This window comes from Pelophylax lessonae, assembly GCF_965119305.1.
Source record: "Pelophylax lessonae genome assembly, chromosome: 13".
Classification (NCBI taxonomy): domain Eukaryota; kingdom Metazoa; phylum Chordata; class Amphibia; order Anura; family Ranidae; genus Pelophylax; species Pelophylax lessonae.
In genome coordinates, this window is record NC_138780.1 from 146,252,482 (window position 1) to 146,274,620 (window position 22,139).

At 44.2% G+C, this 22,139-nt stretch overlaps 1 protein-coding gene across 1 annotated transcript in view; it reads right to left on the reverse strand.

Annotated features, from left to right (window-relative positions):
• TRMT5 (tRNA methyltransferase 5) overlaps positions 1–22,139 on the reverse strand; it is a 32,997-nt gene that overhangs the window by 10,419 nt on the left and 439 nt on the right. Inside the window, exons 2-4 of the mRNA XM_082242625.1 lie at positions 16,604–17,229; positions 9,706–9,830; positions 5,457–6,108 (exon numbers count right to left, since the gene is read on the reverse strand). Of these exons, the coding sequence (XP_082098751.1) occupies positions 5,457–6,108; positions 9,706–9,830; positions 16,604–17,229 (1,403 nt within the window). The remainder of the gene's footprint in view (positions 1–5,456; positions 6,109–9,705; positions 9,831–16,603; positions 17,230–22,139) is intronic.

Below are 22,139 nucleotides of genomic sequence, written 5' to 3' on the forward strand. Positions count from 1 at the left end.
GCACATGTGGGTGCTTTATGCAAACCCCTGCGTATAGCCCCCTCTTCTCAATGGGTCATGGGGGGAGGAATTACACAGGCTCTGCATGCTGTATGGCCATGTGCATGAATGAAGACTTATGCCTCGTACACACGCAACGATTGTTGGCCGTGAATTTTCGGCCAACGTCGGATCGGCCGATTTTCGGCTTGTTAGTATGATGCTTCCGACAACCGACTGCGACTTTTCGGCCAAATAAAATCTGGTGTGCATGCTATTAAATTTTTGTTGGACGTCACCACAACGGCCGATTTTTCATCAGTCAGTACAGATTTCTGGAGACAAAAATCAGATGAGCAAGACTGGGCATGCTCAGAGAAGAAAAAACACACGGAAAGTAAACCAACACATGACATCACTTTTGAAGTTGGTGTTTGTTGGCCAACAAAAGTCCAGTGCAAGTCTAGAGCACATTTCAACCAACACTGGACAAAGACGTCAGATCGGTCGGCCGATAATCGTTGCGTGTGTACGAGGCATTACTCCTTCATCCATGTCCCTGACTGGGAGTTGCAGCTTTCCTGATGTAAACTTTACGTATTTCCCTCTCCCTAATGTCCGACTCTGGGGAAGTTACAAAACTACTCTTGCAGTGGGGTTCCCCCAACACAGTAAGGGTTAAACACTTGTTGTCTAGGGTACCTTAAAAGATAGGTTCACCTTTGCAACACGTTCCATCTGTTTTTAGGGTGGAACATGTAACATATTCCATCATCTGCGCCTTCTCCCCCCTCCCCTCCCCATGACAGCAGACAGGAAATCTCCCTGGATGCTTTGTCACAATTTTAAAACAGCTGGGTTGTGCAAGGTTCCGCCCACAGGGCCACATCATTCATTCACAGTTTCCTGAGAGTAAATAGACTACAAGTACCGTCAGCCGCAATGTAGTTCTCAATTAAAAGCAAGGCTACTGGTGAGCGTCCACATAGTTCATCAAAGAAAGCCGTTTTAGCAACCCTGTCCCTCCCTCTCACATGTTCCTCCTCTCTCTCCATCAGTTGCTCTCCTGACATCAAATACAATGCAAGATTAGCAGCCCTGCATTGTAAAGAGATACCGTGGGCCCACTCACAACCTGGAATGTCAGAGGGAAGAAGAGAGCCCCGCTGCCAGGGTAGGTAAAACTTTTTTACTAGTACCCTAGACCAGCGGTCCCCAAACATTTTTGGCACCAGGGACCGGTTTCTCTGTAGCCAATTTTTGCGGGGGGATATTAGGATATTCACAGAGTCTGTCCTCAGGCCCCCTTTACAGCACAGCCCCCCCACATCAGTGTCCTCAGTATCCCTTCACATCACAGCCCCCCTATACATTAATGTAACAGAGACTGCTCTGTAAAGGGGGCACTGTGAAGGAGGAGGCTGTGATTGCTAGGGGCACTGTAATGATTACATGGCCGTACCCTTTCTATCACAATGCCCCTCGAAATCACAGCCTCCTTCACAGTGCCCCTTTTGTCTGCACCCCCATTTCCTCTCTAACATCACAATTCCCCAATCGAATCTCTGCCTCCCCTGCACAGGATTCCTACTTTTGGCAGGGCAGAGACTTTCATCAGTTTGTGTCCTCTCCCATCTCCCCAGTAGGGCAGGGGGCGGGAGGAGCTCTCCATTATGATAACCAGCTCCTCCCACCCCCTGCCCTGCTGTTTGAATGACATAGTTGGCCGGGGGAGATGGCAGAGGACACACAAGCATGGCAGGAGGTATGCTGCAACCACGGTCTGTGGTAGCCCTGTGTGGACCACAGTTGCTGCTCATCTCCTGCTGTGCGGCCCGATCATGGGACCCCTCTCCTAGAAAAAACACCAAGTTGACACCATGACAGGAAGACACAAACCACAATTAAAAACATAGCGAACACAATTTTTCCCCTTTCTATCCAAAACAAAAACTTTGGCCTAGGTTTGGGCTTTGACCGTTTGCTTTGGTGCTTTTTTGTCTATCAGCTTCCAATTATTACTGCCTCAGCTGCCCTTTTGAAGTCTACGGCAATGCAGAAGCTCAAGCCCCATTTTACAGGTAGATAAGGCATTATGTATAAAAGAAAATGTTTACAGAAACTAAGACTGCAATTCTCATTTTTCTCAAGCACATTAGAAAAAAGGATAAATTTGGCTGTTGTGGGCTATATAAAAGCTAGGCTCTTAAAACACAGCACAAGACATGTCCATACTGTGCAGGCTATAGAGGGAAATGGGATGTCATCAGCACAGACACTTGCTGTTCCTGTACAGAGTGTTCCTGGCATGACAGAGCTGGAAAGGATTAAGGCCCATTCACCATTAAAAAGCAGCTGCTTTACTAGCTGCCCTGGGAATCCATTGACACTGATAACATGCTGTACTTAGCAAACAGAAACATTGACTTATGCAGGACAGGATGATGTGCAAGGTGCAGCAGACAATCAGAAGAAATCTCTTAAAGAATGCCAGGAATTATTTTCAGACAGGTCTGCTGCAAGTCACTGCAATGTGTTAATTACACTTTCTGAGATAGCACTGAAGTGTATTGGTACTGTTAATTGACCACTTCTGGCCCCTGCACTTTATTTGAAGCAGTTCTGTTGAAGTAGCTGAAAAAATCCAAGTCTATAGGGCTGGAAATTATCGGCTAATGGTACCGCTGCACCCATACTGGGATATTCCTAGTGCTGCATTTCAGGAAGGATGCAACATAGATAAGTGCCTTTAACACTTTACACTGCCTGCAGTTTAACGTGATATTGTAGAATAAAGAGAGTCAGGGAACACAGCCGATTAATATTTTTTCCCTATTTTCCTTGCAATGGTGAAATAAGGCAGCATGGCATCCAACACCTGTTCCACTGATAATGTCTGTGTCCACCCCCTCCACTACAACTGACTTACATAAAGCAGAATAGGGAAACTGCGTATTGCAACATGGAAGTATGATATTTTTCTTTTCTGGTTATACTAAGGTTTTACATTTCTCTTTCGTTAATTGACGGACACAGCACTCCATAAATAACTACTGGGTTATATTGCCTCCTCTAGGAGTAGAACTAGGCAGAACCAAAAACACCTAGCTGCGCCCATGGGACGTCCTTAACTTGGTATATAACTCCCCCTCTCTGCTCTAGGTAATCAGTTTTAATCTGTCCAGTAAGGAGTAAGAAGCCAGGCTCCCAGCGGGGATCTCTTGTCCTATCAATTTTTTTTTCCTTCCTTATATCTTTCTTGTTTTTTTCTCTCAGGAGATCTACAATCAACTGCCGGGTTGGGTGATGGGCTGGATAATCTAGATCCAGTGGTCCCCCCAGCCCCCTTGCAGACCGCAGCTACGTGCTAAGTCGGCCACGACTTAGCCTCACGGACAGAGGCTGGCCTGGGAGTTAAACGTCTCACAGGGTCGCATACGACTGAGCTTGGGTCTGAGTCCAAGAGGTCCCTTGGCCGACAGCTCCCTTACTTCAGTGGCGAGGATTCTGTCTGGAGCGCTACCCGCACCATGGAAGGGTACGTACAGTCCCCCCTCTCCCCTTTTGGCTGTTTTTTAGGGTGGACGCGGGTAACCTCCAGGGACGGTCGGGCCTGCCTGCAGGTTTTCTCCTCCCCCCATCCTTAAAAATCCCTCAGTGAGCTGGGCTTCCCCCATTTCCTTTCCCTGTCTGGACCTGGAGTCTGGTGGGGGTCCTAGAGCAGAGGATGCAGCGGAGACCCCTGGGGTCTCCCCAGCTATACCCACTCTGTAAGGGTCCTGGGATAGTGTGTTCTGCCCTAGTAGTATGGAGGGTCCCAGTGTAGGAGACCCCTAGGTGCATGCCCCACTGTTTGCAGTGTGGGTATAGTGCAGGGGGGTCCCAGAGGAGAGGTGGGTGTATGGTAGGAAGGTAGGCTTTACAGACACGGTCACTTTACCCTGAATGAGCAGGTTGACAGAGGGGGAGATTTACTAAAACTAGAGAGAGTGCAAAATCTGGTGCATAACTGCAGAGAACCCGATCAGCTTCCAGGTTGTATGTCAAAGCCTAATTGAACAAGCTGAAGTTAGAAGCGGATTGGCTACCATGCACAACTGCACCAGATTTTGGGTGCACCAGTTTTAGTAAATCTCCCCCAACGTCCTTAAGTGTTAAATTCATATTCACTGCTCTAGAGCCAATGCACACCATTGGATCAGGAAACTTCCTTTACAGACTTTTGGGTCAGGTGTGCACAAAGAATGGGGAAGCCATGGTGGTGGGATACATGCCTGCTATTAAGCAGTAAGATCTGTGTTCACATAGAAAAGCTGATTGGCTGATCGTAATGGTACTTTAGGTCTGCTTTAAATGTGGCATATTCCCCTTTCCTATACAAATCATGGATTCACTGCCAACTACTCATTTTGTATATGTTAAGGCATCAATAGATGGATCATATCTCGGCTGCTTCAGCAGGGACCGGCAAGGATTTGTTCCATCTATGGGCACGCTGACTGTACCCAAGTCAATCTATCGATCAACTTTGGTACAACTAGCATGTCGGATTTTTAGAATCCGATTTTTGCTAGCGTCTATAGCCAGTAGCAATAATTGTATATTAAAAAAGAATAGCGCACACATGCAAAAGAAATGACTATCAAATATGGAGACAATCCATAAATAAAAATGGGGATTTAGTCCCACCATATGGCCATATCGTGCTCAAGCCCACCACTACGTCAAAGTACCCCATTATCAGTGGGTCCTATACTATCCATAAAAAAGGGGTGTCAAAGTACCCCATTATCAGTGGGTCCTACACTATCAATATTTTTTATGGATAGTGTAGGACCCACTGATAATGGGGTACTTTGACGCAGTGGTGGGCTTGAGCACGATATGGCCATATGGTGGGACTAAATCCCCATTTTTATTTATGGATTGTCTCCATATTTGATAGTCATTTCTTTTGCATATGTGCGCTATTCTTTTTTTAATATACATGTCGCTTGGTCCATAGCAGCACCGGCTTTAGATATACATGTTCAGGGTTTGCTCCCCCAATTTTTTGCTTGTTTATTCAGTAGCAATAATTACTATGTTCTCATTGCAGGAATCGAGCAATAAAATAAAAATCGCATAATTTATGGCCTGCTTTGTCTGGCTGCTAGGTTATCCCATTGACTTCCATACTTCGAGTCCCCAACCCAGATCAAGTCTGCAGATAAGAACTTTCCAGATAAGCACACTTGTCCTGAGTCAGTGGTTAAGAAAGCATCAATGCTAAAGGGTTTAGCATTTTTTTTTTTGGGTAAGTTTACATTATTTGTGCACTCTGGTCTTGGTTATTTATGTCCATTCTCTGTCCATCATTTTTAAGGTTCAGTCATACTTTCTCCTTTTCACTGAGTATCTCTTGGTTACTTTTACCTGTAGGGTTAGGTTATGGGATTTAAAATAATTATTGTATATAGAGGCCTTATTGTACTTACCCACAGAATCTAATTGGACTGCAAAAAGTATCTTCCTTGGCAGCTTAAAGCTTATACACATCATCTCCTTATTAGGGGCGACGTTCCTTACAAGATGAACGGAGCAGCTTTCCAACACAGTACCTAAATACTCCTCTGCCCTCTCCCTAATGTCCTTTTCTGGGTTGTCATCCTTTGAGAAACCATAGCAATGTACTGTTGGCAGGATGGCCTCGCTGCAATGATCCATGTCTAAAAGGTGTCTGAAGGCATCAAGAAATTCCACAGCCATAGCTGGCAAGTTCATGACAATGTGGAGGTTGTTTTTCCTCTCTGTGGTGAAGGACTTGATATATTCTGATAGTTCCTTCTTTATAACAGTCCTGATAAACTCTCGCCCATCAACATTGAACGCCTGCACTTTCTTGTCCACTTTATTCAGTTTGCAGTTATGTAGCAGCCATTTATAGGACTCTGGGTTCAAGTCATTGGCGTAGACAATGCAGTTTTTCTTAGCAGCAGGGATAGCAAAGGGCCCTACACCTGCAAACACATCAAACACCAAATCTCCACTCTTTAGGAGTCCAGTAATTCTATCATGCTCTGTCCCAAGCCTCGAATTCCAGTAGACTTTGGAAAAATCAAATTCATATGCGATACCATTTTCTTTCACCTAGAAAAAGAGATAACACTCATTTATTCAAAGATTTAAAAACATGTCATGTAAAAAAGCGTGTTCAACTAACACTAGCTCCCAAAAGCAAGCACAAGATGTCTGCAAGCACGGTTACTTGTGAGAATCTTTGTTGTTACCTATGAAACACCAAACCCAAATACAGCAAGTAATCTCAATTTTTTTTTTAGAATCTTTATTCAGTTAAACAGATAAACACAAAGAAGGAAACAACAAAACCAAATGGTAGAAAATAAGATGGGGCCAAACAGTGCCCCACCTCAGGGGGTACAGTATTGCAATTCAGAACGCAGTGCAAAAACCAGGCAAATAGCATGACCAAAACCATTATAGGACAGAGGGCAGGATGCCGGAAGCCATAAACAAGGGGTAACTATGGCCAGCCACAGGCGCCAATCAGAACATTGAGCTCACCCTGAGGGGCCCCAGATCGGAACCCACCCCAGGAGAGGGAGGCCAACAGCCTCCATCAGACCTCCCCTGATGCGGCCCCACGACCAGGGACCTCTCCGGACTCGTCCCTTCGCCCAAAACAGGCAGGAGGGTGGAGCGCAGCAGCAGCCCGGATCCTGTAAGCTCACTTTTTAGGTCCAACTACACCCCCTAGTTTCCCACTATGCAATGTGGAACCTTTACTCACAACTGAAAGATACAGTCAGACACTTTGAGGGAGATTTACTAAAGCTGAAGAGTGCAAAATAACTTCTGCAAAGAAACCAATCAGCTCCCAGGTTTTAATGTCAAAGCCTAATTGAACAGGTTGAAGTTAGAAGCAGATTGGCTAACATGTACAGCTGCACCAGTTTTAGAAAGTAAAAAAAAAAAAAAAAGACAGATCACCTTACTAACATAAGCGATGTTAGTGCAGCAATCTCCTCTGCTGTGCTATTGTAGTCTGACAGGGGGACCCCCCCCCCCCAACACACAGATCAGCACTGGCAGCCAGCGCTGGTTGGATGCTGGCTTTCCAGTATGCCCATTTGACAGAAGCCAGCCTTAAGACTAGCTTCTGTAGACCAGACAGCTGTACACACTTGCCAAAGGTTGGCTGGTTCCTGCCAAACCGACTGTTTTTGGCCTATGTGTACCCAGCTTGGCAGTTCACAACTTTTGTAACAGCTGTCCATAAAACAATTAAGAAAAAAAAAAAAAAAAACCCAAAGCAAATGATTGCACTTCGCTGCCTTACAATAGCAGATTTACCTGCACTTATGTCTGCTTCAAAGTGTATTTTCACCTTTGCAGTCAAATTGGTGGACCCCCCCCCCACTATATACATTTGTGTGTTCCAATTCACACGGCATACCTAAAAATAACAGTAACAATAAAAATAGCATGTTTGTACATTGGACTCTATAAGTAGCTTGCAATGTGCAATTGGGGGACAGATATAGGGAGCTAACATACAAAGTACCATCAAAGCTTTTCGTGGGAGCGCACAATTTTAACCACTTTACCACCGGAGGATTTTGCTGTCTTACGTCCAGGCCACTTTTTGGGATTCGGCGCTGTGTGATTTTAATTGACAATTGCGCGGTCATGCGACGCCGTACCCAAACGAAATTACGTCCTTTTTTTCCCCACAAACAGAGCTTTCTTTTGGTGGTATTTGATCACCTGTGCGCTTTTTACTTTTTGCGCTATAAACAAAAAAAAGAGCGTTTATTTTGAAAAAAATAACAATATTTTTAACTTTTTTTTTATATGAAATTCCCCCCAAAAAAAATGTAAAAATCAAATTTTTTAAAAATTTTTGGCCAATTTGTTTTCTGCTACCTATGTTTGGTAAAAAAAAAAAATCACGATAAGCGTATTTTGATTGGTTTGCGCAAAAGTTATTGCGTTTACTAACTAAGGGAAAGATTTCTGTCATTTTTGGTGTTTTTTTTTTTAACGAGTAATGGCGGCGATCTGCGATTTTTTTTTGCGGGACTGCGACATTGCGGCGGACAGATCGGACCCTTGACTGACATTTTTTAAACTTTTGGGGGTACCAGTGACATTACTGCAGTAATCAGTACTATATATATGCACTGTTACTGTAAAAATGACACTGGCAGTGAAGGGGTTAATTTTATTGGAGAGGGAGGGGTTAATGTATGCCTGGTGCTTACTGACGTGTGGGGGGGGAGGTGACTGAGTGACAGAAGGACAGATCGCATGTTCAGCTATGCTGAACACTCCGATCTGTCAGTCCCTGTCACTTAGGAGATCCGCCCGCTCTGTTTACACAGGCGGGCGGATCTCCTCACTCGATTCCCTGACGATCGCCGCTGCTCCTCCCCTGGCCCGACTCCCGCTGTGACTGATAACAGCAGGAGCGCGCCTCCGGCGGCGCGCGAGCGCCGCCTACAGGGGGAGGAGTCCAGCGATGTAGGTCTACGTCGCTGGACGGGAACGAGCCACTGTGCCGCAGTAGCAGCACAGTGGCTGGGGGTAAAGTGGTTAATGCTTCACAGGTTGGGAATTTACTGAGCACAACCTCATCTTCTATACCTTCCAAAAAAGGACTTCTAAATTGTGTTTGAGTTACCAAAAATTACTGAAATTTTATGGATTTTAAACCACTGCATTACTAAATATCATTTGCCATAAGAAATTGGTACTACTGTTTTTTCCCCCATGACGTCTGCTTTCAGAAAAAAAAATATATTTTAGGGTTTTCACGTAATCTTTAGGCCTACAAATGCAAGAGGATTAAGCAGTGTGTATTCAGTAGGAAGGCAGCCAGGCTAGGTGTACCAAAATCAAATGTATACTTCACAAGCCAGTGTCCTTTTAGGTCATGAGTCCCAGAGCGGTGGGGACAAGCACTGGGGAACAGACGCAAGCAGAAACTTCTAACCAAATTACGTTTCTGCTGCTATTGCTACCCACAGAGCAGAGTGACTACAAGTCACTTGTCCTAATATTTCAGATTGCATGGCCCAGATCTGAAGTGCTGGGTAATCTGCTTATTACAGCAATGGGCTATGTATCTGATATCTTCACTACCTACTAAAAGTCTGGGTCATCTATTAAAGTCGATCTAGTGCTACAGTAAAGAAAACTTTTTAAAACAAATATAGAAACTGCCAATGCTGACTTGTTTTTGAAAAGGCAAGGCCCAGGGCTGTCATCCTGAGTCACTGAAGTGTCAGGATGCCTGAAAGGCACATACAACTGTTCCAGATTGGTGGTGTATGATCAAGATAACCATTCCTGAAGTATGCAGTTTGGGTTTTAAAATCTGCTGCCAGCGACTCTGAGCCAAAAATAAGGTAAGCCCTAACTAATGTTCAGTTTGCTAACGTGCTGTGCAGCAAACATTTTTGTTTTGTTTTGTTTTAGAGTGCGGTTTTCACCCTTTTTTCATTAGCGGTAATGTGTCGGCACAGCCACCTGTAGACTTCATTTGTAAATGTAGGAGAGCAGCTGGGAGACAGAGTTGTCACACATGACCTTCAAGGAGGGAACATCAGGTAATATTTTGATAGAAGCTGCAGATTTAAAAAGGTTAGCCTTTAAAAACACCATTAGCCGGTTTGAAGAATATATGAGATTGCAGCGATTGGGTTTACATTAAACAGCACAGACCTTTGTTATCATGTTTTCCTCGCCAGCCAACACTTCCATCTGAAAGTTTCTATATGTTGAATCAATAATGTTGGTTTTATTAACAACAGAGGTGATGCCGGGGTTTTTATCCAGGAGTACTTGTCCTGTCAAAACAAAAACAGTCCTTTTACAAAAAGTCATTTGCTTTCTTTCCACTACAAAGACCAATTGTAGACTGCCCACAGACAGATGTCTTTTTAGTAAAGATGACCATTGAGAAATCAGACTGTCCTTATCACGTAGGCACATTGATTGTTCTTCATATTGGCCAGAGTTTTGTCCCCTTTATGGGCAGAAAAGAGTAATCTGTGCAGTGTGGGACAAGCTCCTTTAGCACCCAACTTGAAAAGGCCAAAGTGTTCCCCTTTCATTTTCTGTGAATTCATTCAACAAGATAGATGGCAGGTCCTGCCTTTTTGTGCCCCTCTTGCTGAAGTGCCCCAGACAGCCGTCTATTTTGCCTACCCCTTGGGCCGGCCCTAAAGCAGTCCCTGCCAACTTGGAACATTTTTATACAGCTGCATTAGTAAGTAATCTTGGCGATGCCTACATCACACTAGTGAACCTTTTGCAAATGGCACTTATTAGTGATATTATTGTCAACAAAAAAGCAGTGAGAACGCTAACTTGCTCCTACAGTGTAGCTCCTCTCTGGCCAAAAGAGATGTCACTCCATTGCTACTCTTTCCCTGGTGAACAAGAATCATCAGTGCTTTGGACAGAGAAGGAGCAATTTATTAAAAACAGGCGAGTAGTCTCTTCGCTTGCATTTTGCCACCAGCAACAGAATCACTTAGTGGATTCAGAGAATAGGACCACCATCCGTCTGTTTTTGGCGCACAGAATCGGATGGCGGCGATTGTCAGAGGGTACGATCAGGTCCGCCTGAAAAACTGACAGGTGGACCTGATCCGACAGTTCATGTGAAAGGGGCCTTCAGCTGTGTGGCATGACAGGGAGGGAATGAAAAACAATAAATTAATTTTCATTAAAAAAATAAATAATAAACGGTTTCCATTTTTGTGAGGTTGTAAATGGAACTGAGGCCGTTCCAACCAGCTTCCCCACATTCCCTGTCCACTCGCCGGTAAGGACAGGGCGCCAGATTAAGCCTGCAACACCTTCAACCTCTTCTCTTTGGAAAGAGACGGGCGGGCAGTGAGAGCAGGCAGGGGAAACCCTCAGCGCTACCAGTGACTACTTGTGGTAGCCCCAGCCACCACAAGAGGGTGCCAGTTCCCCAAAGTAAACACTGGATAGACACACATTTAACCCTTTGATCCCCCTAGATGTTTAACCCTCTCCCAGCAAGTGTGATTAGTACAGTGACAGTGCATATTTTTAGCACTGATCCTTGTATTAGTGTAACTGGTTCCCACAAAGTTTTGAAAGTGTCAGATTGCCCACCATACTATCGCAGTCCGGCTATAAGTTGCTGATCATCACCACTACTATATAATATATATATAAAAAATATTTAACATTTTCAGGTCTTTTTTCGTTTAAAGCGCAAAAGATAAAAGCGCAGTGGTGATCAAACACCACCAAAAAAAAGCTCTATTTGTGTGAAAAAAAATTATATACAAATTTAATTTGTGCAATGTTGCATGACCGTGCAATTGTCAGTTAAAGTAATGCAGTGCCAAAAAAAATGGCCTGGTCATGATGAGCACAGGTTTAGATTTCTTCTATTGCATTGTAGGTCAGTGACCAGACCTGGGACATGTAGCTCTCCTACAACTTCTTTCTATCTGCCCCATATTGGCACTGTATCCAATGTAGCATTTGCAGAACAGAATAGGACTGGCCAGAGAGGGATTGCTTTGACGTAGTTGACCCAGCTTAAAAACATGTATTGTACTATGGTGTCCGTTTATGAAACCGAGGTGAGCAGCGATCCTGATGAACGCAGCTCATCTTGGATAATTTTTGGTTTATGAAATAAAGATGACTGAGGGAGAACATGTTCTCCGCTGATCATCTCCACTCATGGAGAATCTGTCATTGACTGCAACAGAAACGGACAGTTTATGAAGCTGCGATCTCCGCACTTCACTAGCGATCTGTGCCAAAATTTACACTCCCAGATTCACCAGCCCAGAGGGGGGGGGGGGGGGCGGAGGAGGAAGATAATTGGATTTCCTTCTTCCTCGATCAGGCCCCCAAGACAATAAACATGTCAACCTGCCATAATATATATATTATACACACACACACACACACACACACACACACACTATCGTTAAAAAGTTTGGGGTCACTTAGAAAGAAATGTCCTTATTGTTGAAAGAAAAGCACTGGTTTTTTTTTTTTTTTTCAATGAAAATAACATTAAAATAATCAGAAATACAGTCTAGACATTGGTAATGTGATAAATGATGTGATAAATGACTATTCTATCTGGAAATGGCTGATTTTTAATGGAATATCTACATAGGTGTACAGAGGCCCATTTCCAGCAACCATCACTCCTGTGTTCTAATGATACATTGTGTTTGCCAAGTGTGTTAAAAGGCCAATTGATGATTACAAAACCCTTGTGCAATTATGTTAGCACAGCTGAAAACTGTTGTGCCGATTAGAGAAGCTATAAAACGGACCTTCCTTTGAGCTAGTTGAGTATCCTGGAGCATCAGAATATGTGGGTTCGATTATACTCTCAAAATGGCCAGGCAAAGAGAACTTTCTTCTGAAACTCGACAGTCTGTTCTTGTTCTGAGAAATGAAGGCTATTCCATGCGAGAAATTGCCAACACACTGAAGATTTCCTACAATAGTGTGTACTACTCTCTTGAGAAAAAACAGCACAAACGGGCTCTAACCAGAATACAAAGAGAAGTGGGAGGCCCCGATGCACAACTAAGCAAGAGGACAAGTACATTAGAGTCTCTAGTTTGAGAAATAGAAGCCTAACAGGTCCTCAACTGGCAGCTTCAATAAATGGTACCCGCAAAACGCCAATCTCAACGCCCACAGTGAAGAGGCGACTCCGGGATGCTGCCCTTCTAGGCAGAGTGGCAAAGAAAAAGCCATTATCTGAAGGCGGTACAAACGATAAGAAAATCTGAAGGGAAATTTCGTCCGACGACCAATCTGCCGATTTTCGGCCGACAAAATCCTGATGCGCAGGTTATATAATTTTTGTCGTCCATCAAAACAACGTCCGATTTTCGTCTCATTAGTACAGATTTTGACGGAAAAAAAAATCTAAGAGCAAGACTAGGCATGCTCAGAGACGAAAGAACACATACAAAACAATCCAACACATGACATCACTTCTGAAGTAGAATTCTGTCGTACGGGAAAATTCGTATGAAAATAACCTCTTCACTTTCCACATCAGGCTAGCATGCCACAAAAAACAGACGACAGATCGTTTGATAATCTGATCGTGTGTACGGGGCTTGAGACTGGCCAATAAAAAGGAAAAGATTAAGATAGGCAAAAAAACAGACATTGGACTGAGGAAGATTTGAAAAAAGTGTTATGGACAGACGAATCTAAAGGCCCGTGCACACGATAAGAAAATCTGAAGGGAAAATTCGTCCGACGACCGATCTGCCGATTTTCAGATTGTTAGTATGGTGCTTTCCACAGCAGACTCCCGACTTTTTGGCTGAAAAAATCCTGATGTGCAGGCTATAAAATTTTTGTCGTCCGTAATACAACCACCGATTTTCATCTCATTAGTACAGATTTCGACGGAAAAAATCTTAAGAGCAAGACTAGGCATGCTCAGAGACGAAAGAACACATACAAAGCAATCCAACACATGACATCACTTCTGAAGTAGAATTCTGTCGTACGGGAAAATTCGTATGAAAATAACCTCTTCACTTTCCACATCAGACTAGCATGCCACAAAAAACGGACGACAGATCGTTCGATAATCTTATTGTGTGTACGGGGCTTAAGTTTGAGGTGTTTGGATCACACAGAAGAAAATTTGTGAGACACAGGACAAGTGACCAGATACTGGAGGAGTGCCTGACACAATCTGTCAAGCATGTTGGAGGTAATGTGATGGTCTGGGGCTGCTTTGTACCAGGGAAAAAGGATTTTGAATAAGGAAGGCTATCACTTCATTTTGCAACGCCATGCCATACCCTGTGGACAGCGCTTGATTGGAGCCAATTTCCTCCTACAGCAGGACAATGACCCAAAGCACACCAACTATGCAAGAACTAATTAGGGAAGAAGCAGTCAGCTGGTATTCTGTCTGTAATGCAGTGGCCAGCGCACTCACCAGATCTCAACCCTATTGAGCGGTTATGGGAGCAGCTTGACCGCATGGTATACAAGAAGTGCCCATCAAGCCAATCCAACTTGTAGGAGGTGCTTCAGGAAGTGCGGGGTGAAATTTCTTCAGGATTACCTCAACAAATTGACAGTTAGAATGCCAAAGGTCTGCAAGGCTGTAATAGCTGCAAATGGAGAATTCTTTGATGAAAGTTCGAAGGACAAAATTATTATTTCAAATAATCATGATTTCTAACCTCGTCAATGTCTTTACTATATGTTGTATTCATTTTGCAACTCCTTTCCATGTAAAATAGTGTGATTTTTCATGAAAAACATGAAATTGTCTGGGTGACCCCAAACTTTGGAATGGTATATATATATATGTGTTGGGGGACTAATTATTTTCTTAACATTAGGTGGGGGGGGGGTCTCCTCTAAGAATGCACGTGTATTATTACCACTGCTTAATAAATGGGCACTAGAGTGTTTCAGGGATTTTCTTGTACTGTAATCTTGCCATGTCTCACGAGATTACAGGCAGCCCATTCACTTTTACATGGATCTCGGATGTTTTCAGAGGAAAAACTTCTCCTCTCTTCTCCCTATGAGAACTTAAGTTCTCCACATCATAAACAGGGTGCCAGAGGAGATAATTTTCCTCCTGAAAACTGTGGAGAAGTGAACGGAGAAAAAAATTCTGTTTCATAAAACCTACACCTTTATGTGAACTGAAAATCTCCATTGTTTTTATTGCAGTTTGCTAGAGATGGTGTGTTGCATTGATTAAACTACAAAGTTTCATCTTCCACCGCAGCAGACAGACCTGTAGCTCTCAATGGAACAAAAGTGCCATAATCACCGCAGTCATACCACTGACTCTTCCTCCAGCTCAGTAACTGAAAATCTGTACCTTGGATACAGACAGAGCTGGAAGCATCGCACCCATGACCCAGTGATTGTGCTTGCAATGCTTTGCAGTAGGGCTGAACGATAGTCGATATTATATCGACTATCGCTCTGCGGCCATAGGCGATACTCATATCGCCGAGGTCACGATATTTTGCATAGCAAGGGGAAGGGACTCGGAGGAGGACTCACAGACTTCCGTTAGGCAGGGACTCTGAGGAGAACTCACACATCCATCCCACTGCAGGCTGCAGCCCGCCCCACACGTTCAGTGAGTCTCACTCTCCGCCCTAGTTTTCTCAATGGCACATTCAGGGAACCAATCACGCCGTGAGCAACTGCACAGCTAACCAATCACGCGTGCCTGCACGCCTGATTGGTTCGCTGTGCCGCTACTCACGGCGTGATTTGTTCCCTGAATGTGCCATTGAGAAAACTAGGGCGGAGAGTGAGACTCACTGAACGTGTGGGGCGGGCTGCAGTGCACGAGTGAATGAGTAAGTGTATGCGGCTGTGCTGTGATCCTTTCCAGGCTCCTAGTCTGCCGCTCCAGCCTCCTACCACCACTGTGAGAAAGACTGAATAATCCGATCGATTCCACACTGTCACTGTGACTGCGTAATTGATTTGAGAGTACCATTATTAACCCTGACCTGCCCAGTGCCCTGTATCTGCAATTAAAAAATTTAGAAGGCTGCCTGCATGCTTCACGATTTCCATTCCCAGCATCCTTCCCTATCCCTTGTTGACTTTAGCCTGGATTGACGGGTCCCTCAATATTGCAATATATTTTTTTACAATATCGTGCAGGCCTACTTTGCAGGCTAATTTGAAAAAAAATATATATATATATATATATATATATATATATGAGAATCATTTTGGCAAATCTATTTGAATTTGTTTCTTTTTTGCAAAAGGTGGACTTAGGCTCCATTCACACCTATGCCGTTTGCTTTTGAGCGTTTCTTTTTTTTTTTAACCTTGATTTGCCTTTTTTTATTTTTTTTTTTTTTTTGGCGGGGGGTGCAAATTTGTTGTTGGGCAGATTAGAAGACGCAAATCGTGCTAAAAACACACTACATGCTTTTCTGCAGCTTCTCCATTGAACCAAAAAAAAAAAAAAAAGAAGAAGTTTTGCATTTAAAAAAAGTCCCTGACTTTACAAAAAAGCAGAGGCAGAAAAATGCATTCATGTGAACATGTTCCATAGGAACCCATGTTAAAAATAACGTAAAAATGTAAAAAAAAAAAAAACAAAAACATTATTGTAAATGGAGCCTAAAGGCTCATACACACAATAAGAAAATTGGACCAACTTCAACTAACGATCTGCCAATTTTCGTATGGTTAGTATAGGGCTTCCGACAGCCGATTCCGACTTTTCGGACAACAAATTCTAAATGTGCAGGCTATAAAATTTTTATCGTACGTGAACAGAACGTCTAATTTTCATTTAGTACAGTTTTCGTCCAAAAAAAAAAAAAAAAAATCGTAAGAGCAGGACTAGGCATGCTCGCAAACGAAAGAACACAAACAAAACAGTCCAACACATTACATCACTTCTGAAGTTGAATTCCGTCATATGAAAATTTGTTAGGAGACCAGCATACAACCAAAAATGGATGAATATATGTCCAATATTCTAATCGTGTGTACGAGGCTTTAGTCTTTAACTCAGCACAACTTTGAAAAAAAAAAAAAAAAACACTCACAAACCAACACCTACCAATCAAATTCTTATAAGGAAGTTGGTGATCCCGGAGATTCATGTGAGCAATGTGTCCTACACGGCTGAAGCCAGTTGTCACATCCTGACCTTTGGGCAAAACTGCCTTCAAGATTTCGTCAGTCTTTAAGTTGTCGTAAGTCACTTGCAGATCAGCCTGAAAAATCTGAGGGCTAATCTGAAACTTCTTGAAGAACTCATGGTCCCGTTCAGTGAATGAATCTTCTGATGTGATCGTGTATGGGTCCAGTACAATCTTTTTATGGCCCTCATCATTGGGGTCATCAATAATTATTTTTAGCTTAGGTCTCTTCATCAGTCTGTGCTTTAGATTTTTCATGACAATATGGATGGCTTCCTTTTTTACTTTGATCACAGGAACGTGTATGGTTTTGGTGAAGGCATCGCGGTCTAGTGTAGTCATTCCCTGCACTTTAGGATTAGGAGAGAACAGTCCAGGTTCATCACAATCACCCTGAGCCTGGGTCATGGCGGAGAAGGTATTTCTTTGGAATGTATGGAATATAGATGCAGACCATAGACTGGTTTTAGGGGTTACTTTATTTAAGGCAGCAAATCCATAGCCGTTAAGAAGATTTGTTAAGTAATACAATCTGTTAATGTTCCTGAAAGGAAAAAAAATATATATAATAAATGCATTTTAAATACAAAAAATCCCTCTATTTTTACCTCCTATAACCCCACCCCCTAACTCTGAATATTCCAGTAACATTTACTACTTACCTTCTCCCTGTACCATAGAAACCCTCTTCTTCATACTTTATGTCATGTCTTGGCAGAGGAGGGATCATAAAGGGCATCCAATGTCATTCCTTTAGTCACAGGGCAATCTTTATGACCACCTCACTCAATCCAAAATTAGGTGATGTGGACATCACTGTGCTGCCAACATTGCACAATTTAGGTACAGGATGGGGGCTTAAACATGGATCAACTGCCTGTTTTTACCACCCCCAGGCTGCCTATGTGAATAAGGCCCTAGATCAGGGGTCTTCAAACGATGGCCCTCCAGTTGTTCAGGAACTACAATTCCCAGAGTCGTCTGCTTCAGTATGTCACAGTACATGTTGGCATGCATGGTCCCCTCAATGAACTGTAGCTCCCCGGTCCCGGCAGACCACAGAATATGGTTCCAGTAATCCATGTCCTTAGTCTGCTTGTCTTCAGCAAACTGTTTACAGGCTTTCTTGTGCATCATCTTTATCTTCTGGGACAACAGCCATGCAGATCAATTTGATGCAGTGTGCGGCGTATGGTCTGAGCACTGACAGACTGAACCCCCCATCCCTTCAACCTCTGCAGCAATGCTGGCAGCATTCACATGTCTATTTCCCAAAGACAACCTCTGTATATGACGCTGAGCATGTGCACTCAACTTCTTTGGCTGACCATGGCGAGGCCTGTTCTGAGTGGAACCTGTCCTGTTAAAACTGCTGTATGGTCCTGGCCACCATGCTGCAACTTAGTTTCAGGGTCTTGGGAATCTTCTTATAGCCTAGGCCATCTTTATGTAGAGCAACAATTCTTTCTTCATATCCTCAAAGAGTTCTTTGCTATGAGGTGTCACGGTGACCAGTATAAGAGAGTGAGAGCGATAACACCAAATTTAACACACCTGCTCCCCATTCACACCTGAGACCTTGTAACACTAATGAGTCACATGACACCAGGGAGGGAAAATGGCTAATTGGGCCCAATTCAGACATTTTCACTTAGGGGTGTACTCACTTTTGTTGCCAGCAGTTTAGACATTATTGGCTGTGTGTTGAGTTATTTTGAAGGGACAGCTAATTTACACTGTTATACAAGCTGTACACTCACTACTTTACATTGTAGCAAAGTATCATTTCTTCAGTGTTGTCACATGAAAAGATATAATAAAATATTTACAAAACTGAGGGGTGTACTCACTTTTGTGGCATACTGTATGTACACTACAAACTGTATGATTGAATCGGTTCTGATATCTCGGTTTTACTAACCCGAGAGCCTTTTATTCTAAATAGGAAACCTTCATTTTATTTGCAAATATTAAAGATTCTAACTACCAGCAAGAATAAGTCCTGCCGCCACATCCCTCACCTTGTTGTGTCACTGCCACATCACCAGCCATCCCATTAAAGTGAATGGGAAGGTCGGTGAGTCAACAGTGGGTCAAAGGAGCAGCTGCTGTGGGACAGAGATGACAGTTGCTCTTTAAAAATTATGATTTAAAATTAGTTGATTTAAATCAAATCCACCCTGGTACAGTGTAGCATGACTGCGCAATTGTCATTCAAAGTGTGAGAGTGCTGAAAATTGTCCCGGGCAGGAAGGGGGTAAAAGTGCCCGGTAGGGAACTGGCTCAGCTGAATGGGATATTTTACTAGGTGATCTTTTACACTAAATTTAAAGTATAACTAAAGGCAAAATTGGTTTTATTGTTAAAGCGTAACTCCACTTTTGTTGAGAAAAAAAAAACATTCCCCTCTGGGTGATCTCTGTACGTTGCAGGGATTTTAACAAACTTTGTTGCAGATTCCTACTTTTTGTTATTCTGAATAAATCCGTTTGTTCCTCTGTGCTGAGTGGGTCTAATGGGAGTGGTTTCATAATTATCAATCAGCTGTGGCAGCTGCAGAGCACTATTGATGAAAGCTGCTGGGCCTGCATCCCTTTAGATGTGTTCCTATTGGGAGTCTCTCACCAAAATGACATTTTTGTTGCAGGGGATGCCAGAAATCTGACTTGTATCTTAGGCAGACTTCTGGGAAAATTGGTGAGCCAATCACACAAGCAGGAAATGATGTTTCTGGGGTGTGGTCAGTATACATTCTGTGTACAGAACGCCTCCAGGTAGCCATATTGCATTGCATTTTCAGAAATGCAGATTGAAAAGGAAAGGCAATTTTTTAATAACATTCAATTACAATATGATTTGTGTCACAATTGTATACGCTATATTGTTTTTTCCCCAGGAATGTGGAGTTACCCTTTAACCGCTTCCTATCTGCGCTACAGCCTATATACGGCTGCAGCGCGGACTTGAATTTTCAGGAGGCCGTTTTTAAACGGCCTCCCAGTGACACGCCCCCCCGTGCGCGCGCATCGGGGAGAATCTGTGTCGGCCGTGTCCATCACAGATCGTGGTGAATGGCCAATCACAGCGGCCATTCACCACGTGATCAAGCCGTCCAATGAGAGATGATCTCATATGTAAACATATGAGATCATCTCTCATCGCCGGCGCTCCTTCCTCACACAGAGACTGCAGTGTGAGGAAGGAGGGGGAGCCGACAGCCGCTGGGGACACAGGGGAATGTAATCAGGGCACTGATCACCAGTGCCCTGATTACTAAAGGTAAGAAAAAACACACACATTGCCCCCCCATCAGTGCCCACCATCAGTGCCCCCATCAATGCCCACAGTGCTGCCAGTCAGTGCCTGCTCATCTAGGCACTGATGAGCACTGACTGGCAGCACTATGGGCACTGATGGTGCTGCCCATCAGTGCTCATCAGTGCCGCCCATCAGTGCTACCCGTCAGTGCCCATCAGTGCCGCCTATCAGTGCCCATCAGTGCCCCCCGTCAGTGCCGCCTATCAGTGCCGCCTATCAGTGCCCAGCAGTGCCACCTCTCAGTGACCAGCAGTGCCACCTCTCAGTGCCGCCTATCAGTGCTCATCAGTGCGGCATATTAGTGCCACCTCATCAGTGCCGCCTCATCAGTGCCCATCAGTGCCGCCTCATCAGTGCCCACCAGTGCCGCCTCATCAGCGCCCACCAGTGCCGCCTCATCAGCGCCCATCAGTGAGGGAGAAAATTTTATTTTCAAAATGTACTCGCAGAAAATAAGAAAAACTTTTTTTTTTTTTCAAAAATTTCTGTCTTTTTTTTTTTGTAAAGAATAAAAAACCCAGAGGTGATTACATACCACCAAAAGAAAGCTCTATTTGTGTGGAAAAAAATGATAAAAATGTCATATGGGTACAGTGTAGCATGACCGCGCAATTGTCATTCAAAGTGTGCGAGCGCTGAAAGCTGAAAATTGGCCTGGATGGGAAGGGTGTTTAAGTGCCCAGCAGGCAAGTGGTTAAGCCTTTGGATAGAGTGGAGAGGAAGTAGAACATCTGTTTATACTCGGCCTTTTGGCTAAGATCAAGTGTAGTATCTGTTCTTATCGGTTGGTATGGGCCTTAGCTAGTACCAGTTTGACCAAAACCCGGAGCGCTCTTAGTTGGTGAGGCACGGGGAGTAGGTCATCTGGGAAAGCATGTGGGGCCCGCCGCCTTCTGATTCGAATGGGTTGAACTGTCCTAACCAGTTTGAAGGGGGCAGGAAAGCCGGTCTGACTGGGTGGCCGGTGGAACTGCTCCTGGATGTAATGGGCTGAGGAACAGGATGGCGAGGGGGGGGCTTTCTCTCCTGGGTTGATCTGGCTTGTAGAGGGCCTGTCCCCAGTGGTAGGTAAGCTCTCCCCAAGTTGTCTAGGTTCTGATGTCTGCTGGTGGGGATAGGCTACATTTGGTCTGGCCGGGGGCTGAGATTGAAAGAGCCCATAGTGTAAGTGCCCCTGGGGTGGCAGCCCAGGGGTGCCTTAATTTCTCACTGGTGAGGGGCAGCTCGCTGTGAGTTCTTTTGGCACCTTGGTCACTGCACACCTTTTTCACACCTGCCTCTTGGGACAGGCCTTTTGGCTTGCACCAGAGGAATTTTTTATTCCGGCTGGAAGGCCTGCCTTGGTCCCTCACATGGCACCATCGCACTTTCCCCACTTCCCTTCCCCCACTTCTTTGTTTTGTCTGTTTTTTTCTTTGGAGTCCGTCACTGCACTATCACCTTTGTTTTCTTTATTTGCACAGACTGGAGTGTGTGGGTCCTCGGGCCCAGCCTTAAGTCTTGGGAGGGGGTGGATATGGCCTTTTGGCTTAGTTCGCCCTCTCCCATGGGGTCTCCCTTCGGGGGAGCCCTACTTAGTACTCGGTGGGGGCTGTTCCGGCAGTCCCCCTGAAGAACGGGGTCGGTCTGGTTTCGGCCAGACAGACCATGAGTACCTTATGTCCCTGTCAGGAGTCTTGCGCCCCGGGGGATTGAGGTTTCGGGTCCTACCTCTTCGGAGGGAAGACCATACGTTGTCGCACACCCTGTGCTTTTTTGTGTTCTCACTTTGTGTGTGTGCACTTTTTTATGCACCGGGTGGAGTCTTTTGAGTGTGTTGCACACACTACGGGCTTTAAAAAAAAAAAATCTGTTTATACTGTTGTCTCTGACCCCATTATGGAGATTTTTCATCACTATTTGTCCTGCTTACTGTTACCACTGAGAGAAAATCCCAACTTTTGGGCTGTCACATTAACAGGAAAAGAGGAGAAACCTTTTAATGGGAAACCGTATTCAGATTACCTCACTTCCTGTTTTGGTTATGGGACAGGAAGTGAAGGGAAATCTCCCCAATGGGGCACAAATGAGAAAAAAACAGACAGGGGTTATAACCCTCCCTTACTCTATCCAAAACTCAAACTTTTTTTTTTTGTC